General features: G+C 28.2%; 1 protein-coding gene across 1 annotated transcript; it reads left to right on the forward strand.

Annotated features, from left to right (window-relative positions):
• The first annotated feature begins 320 nt into the window (after nt 1–320).
• LOC109788551 (uncharacterized) lies at nt 321–4032 on the forward strand. The gene is made up of 5 exons (XM_020347298.3): nt 321–642; nt 752–801; nt 2372–2495; nt 2620–2727; nt 3241–4032. The coding sequence occupies exons 1-5, from the start codon at nt 465–467 to the stop codon at nt 3888–3890; spliced, it is 1110 nt and encodes a 369-aa protein (XP_020202887.2). The 5' UTR covers nt 321–464; the 3' UTR covers nt 3891–4032.
• Nucleotides 4033–5626: the final 1594 nt, after the last annotated feature.

Raw genomic sequence — 5626 nt, forward strand, 5'->3', positions numbered from 1 at the left:
CAAGCTTTAATTTATTGTGATTCTGTTCCCTTGTCTCTTCCTTTCTTTCCAAATAAAAATCACATAGGATCTTGATCTAAATGTTTTAGCATCTCTATAATGTATTTAATAAGCAAATAAAAAGAAAAACAAATACTTAATTTTTATAGATATGGATTAATTATTATTTCTTTAATCAACAATTCAAAGAAATATATTATTGAATTGAATAAGAATGTAACACTGGAGGTTCTAAAATTCGTTGACTTTGGAGCACAGCACGATGACAACTAAGAACTTCCTACAATGTGGTTGGAGCAATATATTAATTAAGACTAGTTTGAATTTCTTTTTAAGCACTGAAATTGCAAGACAAACAACCAAACTTTTTCACTGACTTAATTTCTTTTCCTTCAAAGTTCTCTCTTGCTATCCCTCCATAATCAATTCTGAATTTTATTATTAAATAGGAAAATATATATATAATGAGCAAGATCTTTGTGGTGTTGTGTCTGGTCTTAGCTACTACTTCTGGGTTTGTCCATGGATCTTTCAAGAAGAAGGATCATATTAGGCTATTTGAGCTCAAGAAGGGTGATTTTTCTATAAAGGTCACCAACTGGGGTGCAACACTTGTGTCCCTAATACTTCCTGATAAGAATGGTACGTACATTCATATATGCATCTACTTAATCAGTTCCTAAGCTTTCATTATTAATTAATTGCTTTTCTTTTATATGCATTTTTAACACTGTTTTCTTTCACTATGAAGGAGAGTTGGGTGATATTGTTCTTGGATATGATTCTCCCAAGGCATACACTGTAAGTGATAATATTTATATAAAAATTTCCTTGAATATGTTCATTTCTGAATTATCGATCTATTTACGATTACATTTTAAAGTTTACTAATAACTAATGAGAAAAATATAATTTTCAAGTCTGATCTAGATCCATGGGGAAAAGAAGTCCATTGGTAAATATACATGTTTAGTCAACAAATTTCCATATTTTATTCGGTAAAAAGATTTTTAAATTTGAAGAAGTCAATGTGATACGAAGTTAATTAGTATATTACCAATAAATAATAAATTAAAACCGACTCCTAATTAGATTAAAAATGACTTAGGAAATCCTCTCTCTCTCTCTCTAATAAAAATATGTGAGTTTATCTTTATTTTTTTATATTAGTGTAAAAAAAAGACATTTCATACCCCTTGCATTTTATTTAAAATATAAAAATAAATAATAAAAATAATTGAAGTTAAATATGTGTAAATAATTAAAAATTAAAGAATGTGAGCGATTTTGAGTAATTATTTAAAAAATATGAAAATTTTGAAAAGTAAATTTATGGAAAATTAGAGAATAAAGATAATAAAAAAGGTATGAGTGAAAAAAAAATATTTTGGAAATTAAGGAGCATGATAACCGTAAAAAATAAGAAATGACGTAAAATGAAAGTATAAAAAAAAAGGGTAGGATTAGATATTTTTGAAAGGGTAAATCTTATTCTTCTTAGAAGATTTAACTCTTCTTAACTCAAGTTTTTACATGAACGTTAAGAACAAGATATGTATATCATCAAACATAGTTTATAGTTGACATTTTGTATTATTTTTTTCTTTCGTTTTTACAATTCCCTACAGTAATAGGAACATTATGAAATATGATCCAAAAATGTATAAAAAAAAATGACAATTTTAATTTAGTTTCCTTTAGATATCAAGGATACAAACTTATTATTAGGATTATGTACGCTCTTTTATTATTAATTGTTGACTTTTATCTCTCTCTTTTTTTCATTTTTTAAAAATGTACTGAGTTTTTTTTTAACGGTAATTCAAATTAATTTCTAAGGCTAATAATAAAGGGTTTTTAATATTTTTTATTGACAACATACATAGTTAAGTAGTGTAATTAATTAACAGAGGCACATAACATGAAAATATTCTATATTGCCTATTGGGATTGAATTTATGATTGTTAAATTTTATGTATTATGTTGGTAGAAAATAAAACTTGAAGATAAGACAAATGTTTGATTTATTTTTTTATTTAAAGATAATTAGACAAATATTATCAATATACTTTTTAGTATTTTTTTATTAGTTAAAATTTATTAAAATTATAAACTCACAAGTGAGACTTATTATATAAGAATTTTAAGTGAGACAAAACATAATTTTGTAATTTCTAATAAATTTTAATAATAATAATAATAAATATATTCAAAATGGTGTGTTTGATGAGATTGTGATAGTACCATTCTGAGTACACGTATCCATATGATAACTTTCTGTTATTTTAAATTAGCACCTTATTTTCTTATATAGATGTAAAATAATAGTAATAATAATATTAACTGAGTAAAATTCCACAATATTTGCAGAATGATTCATCATACTTTGGAGCTACTATCGGCCGGGTTGCTAACAGAATTGGAGGAGCTCAGTTCACTCTAAATGGAGTCCATTACAAATTAATTGCTAATGAAGGAAACAACACACTTCATGGTACACATGTTTTACCATATTATACAATTGACCGCAATTTTTTCATATATAATTGCATGAATATGTTTTGTTTATCACATATCTCATATGGAAAGACTAACTCATGCTCTCTGACTGCCCTTAGGTGGACCAAAAGGATTCAGTGATGTTCTTTGGAAAGTGGTCAGGTATATAAAAGATGGTGACAAACCTAAGATCACATTCAGTTACCACAGTTTTGATGGTGAAGGAGGTAATAATTAAGCAGTATCATTATTCTTTAATGTTGTTGAACTGTGAAGCCAATATTTATATCAAGAAAATAGTCCATGCATCAATAATGTAAAAAAAAAAAAGAAAAAAAAAGTTTTTTATAGTATATTTTAATTGTTAAATTAGTCTAAGAACTCTGTTGACCTTTCTAATTAATAACTACCTAAAGTTATACTTATTGTAATTTTATTAGACAAACTTAGATATATTTCTTCAAGGATTATTTTCCAATTCATAATTAGAGTTTTACATCACATCATTCTTTAATGTACGTCGTACATATAAATTATTATATAAAATAAAATTCTAATTCTAATTGTTAAACAATACGAGAAACTTATCTAAATTTTATCTTTTTTTACACCAATAATGCATCCAAATTAAACTCATTTTAAGTCATTTATATTTGTGATAAAAGTTTATGTAGATTTAGAAATTAAATTCATCTACACACACATTTGTGATTTCATAATCGAATATTAGAACGTTTCAGGATTTCCTGGGGACCTCTTGGTAACAGTAAGCTACATTCTTGGGAAGAACTCACTGAGTATAATCATGAAAGCAAAAGCCCTAAACAAGCCTACACCTGTGAATCTGGTGAACCATGCATACTGGAACCTAGGGAACCACAACAGTGGCAACATCCTAGATGAAGTGGTTCAGATCTTTGGGTCCCAAGTCACACTTATTGATGACCATCTCATTCCCACTGGCCAATTTGCTTCTGTGAAAGGAACCCCATATGACTTCCTTGAGCCACACATTGTTGGGGACAGGATCAACCAGTTGCCAAAGACCAATGGCTATGACATCAACTATGTGCTTGATGGTGGAAAAGGAAACAAAGAGATCAAGATTGCAGCTATAGTGGTGGATAAGAAGTCAGGGAGAGTGATGAAGCTCTTTACAAATGCTCCTGGTTTGCAATTCTACACTGCTAATTTTGTCAAGAATGAGAAGGGCAAAGGAGGGTTTGTTTATCAGCCACGTTCGGCACTGTGTTTGGAGAGTCAAGCTTTTCCTGACTCTGTTAATCACCCTAATTTCCCTTCAACTATCGTCACCCCGGAAAAGCCTTACAAGCATGTTATGTTGCTCAAGTTTTCCACAAAAATTCCACATGCTTTTTCACAGTACTAGAGTTAGAACTGTGTTTTCAGTCACTTGTTATGTGCTTTGTATCAATGTAGCATGACTATTGTTGTGCTCATGCAAACTTGGGTTGGCTTCATTAAAATGAATAATGAAATATTATATCCGCTCTTATAACTTGGGCGCTTTATATCATTCACTTCATTTAAATTTAGATTCAAATTTCGATACTTTTCAAGATAACCCAAAAGTGTGTTCATCCACATATAGGAATTAATGGTTATAAGTTATTTTTCTAAGTTCATTAGCTCACTTTATTGTTATATATGGATTAGGATTGAGTCAATTGTCCATATTATTCTCATCCATTGTAAGGTAAACCTACTCAACCTTAATACTTATCATTTCTAGATAGAATAATATAATATCCCATCATACTTCACAGTTACCTTTATACCTTTTGGTAGACATTAGCAAAAGTAATAATTGTTGAAAGTACTATAAGAAGGGAGTTATTTAAACCTTATTAGTTTTTTATATGACAAATTTCATATTCTTTAATAAAAAATTTAAAAATAGTATTAAGACCGGACTTAAATGTTAATTAATAATTTTTTATCTTATTTATAACATTAAATATTATTAGTGTTTTTACCTATATATAAAAGAGTTTTTTAATTTTAGATAAAACTATGAAAGCGTGCAATTGATGATCAATCCACATGTAATACTTTGAAGTTTTCTAAAAATAATAAAGGATTTTTTTAACTAGTAAAATGTGTTTTATAAATAATATGGTGACTTTTAAAATAAGTTTTAATTTAATTAAGGAAAATTTTATGAAATTATATGATATGTAAATTATTTGGAGATACGAGTTTTATATTTGTTTTAATTAAAATAAGACAAGTTGGATTTTAGGAAAGGTTAAGGTTATAGATTCTTTTAGGCATAGGAACACATGTCGAAAACGTGGAAATCTTTCTTCTAGCATCTATTGAGGTAAAAAGGAGTGAGTTATTTCACTGTGGAGTGTGAGGTAATTTTTTGGGTAGCACAATTGACTCTCAATTCTTTTGTTGTGATTTTGTTGCTCTATAAGGGAACCTTGAGAGCTCCTCGTTTGGTATGAGAAAAATATAAAAATGTTTGGTATCATGTTTTACTCTGTAAGAGGATCTTGGGACCTTGTTTGGTAATTTGAAGAAGATAATTGAATATCTTTATAGAATTATTGATCTTGAGGACATACGGATGCCCTTGAATGCATGTCTGACTTTGTTTATGTGATAATGTTAATCTATTAAATCCCATAGTTTCTATAGGTAAACCTTAATTTATAGAGTACAATAAAGATTGATGAAATCAATTTTTTTTTTGTGAAATTGATGTATGTGCATGTTTAATTAATTGATGATATAGAAGTGTAGTTTAGGCATTAATTATGTTTTTAAGCAATTGAATTGAGAGAACTAAGTTAGGTGTGAGTTGCGTTTTGTTATTTAAAAATTCTTGTATGAACATGTATTGGTATTTATGTGATTTCTCTCTATATGATTAGCCAATTAAAGTTTTGTTTGTTGGGTTTGAAATTAGACATTTAGGGCTACAATTTAGACTCAATAATTGATGGAATCACACTAAGGTCAAAAAGACCAAGATGTGATATTTTGAAAGAGGCAAGAGGAATGTGTTAGTTTTGAAAACCCTAAGAGGAGTGAGCCTACTTTTGGGCCTTAGCTCCTACGTTTTTATTAGCATAAAATTTATTCCTATTTTTTCCT

The sequence above is a fragment of the Cajanus cajan genome, chromosome 2 (assembly GCF_000230855.2).
Source record: "Cajanus cajan strain Asha chromosome 2, NIPB_CcT2T_4, whole genome shotgun sequence".
Lineage (NCBI taxonomy): Eukaryota > Viridiplantae > Streptophyta > Magnoliopsida > Fabales > Fabaceae > Cajanus > Cajanus cajan.

What these genes read in the sequence shown, in the direction of transcription:
- LOC109788551 (XM_020347298.3), top strand. Translation starts at nt 465, where the DNA reads ATGAGCAAGATCTTTGTGGTGTTGTGTCTGGTCTTAGCTACTACTTCT. An exon ending in ATTCTCCCAAGGCATACACT is followed by an intron (nt 802 to 2,371) that starts GTAAGTGATAAT and finishes CAATATTTGCAG; the next exon opens with AATGATTCATCATACTTTGG. An exon ending in CAGTTTTGATGGTGAAGGAG is followed by an intron (nt 2,728 to 3,240) that starts GTAATAATTAAG and finishes AGAACGTTTCAG; the next exon opens with GATTTCCTGGGGACCTCTTG.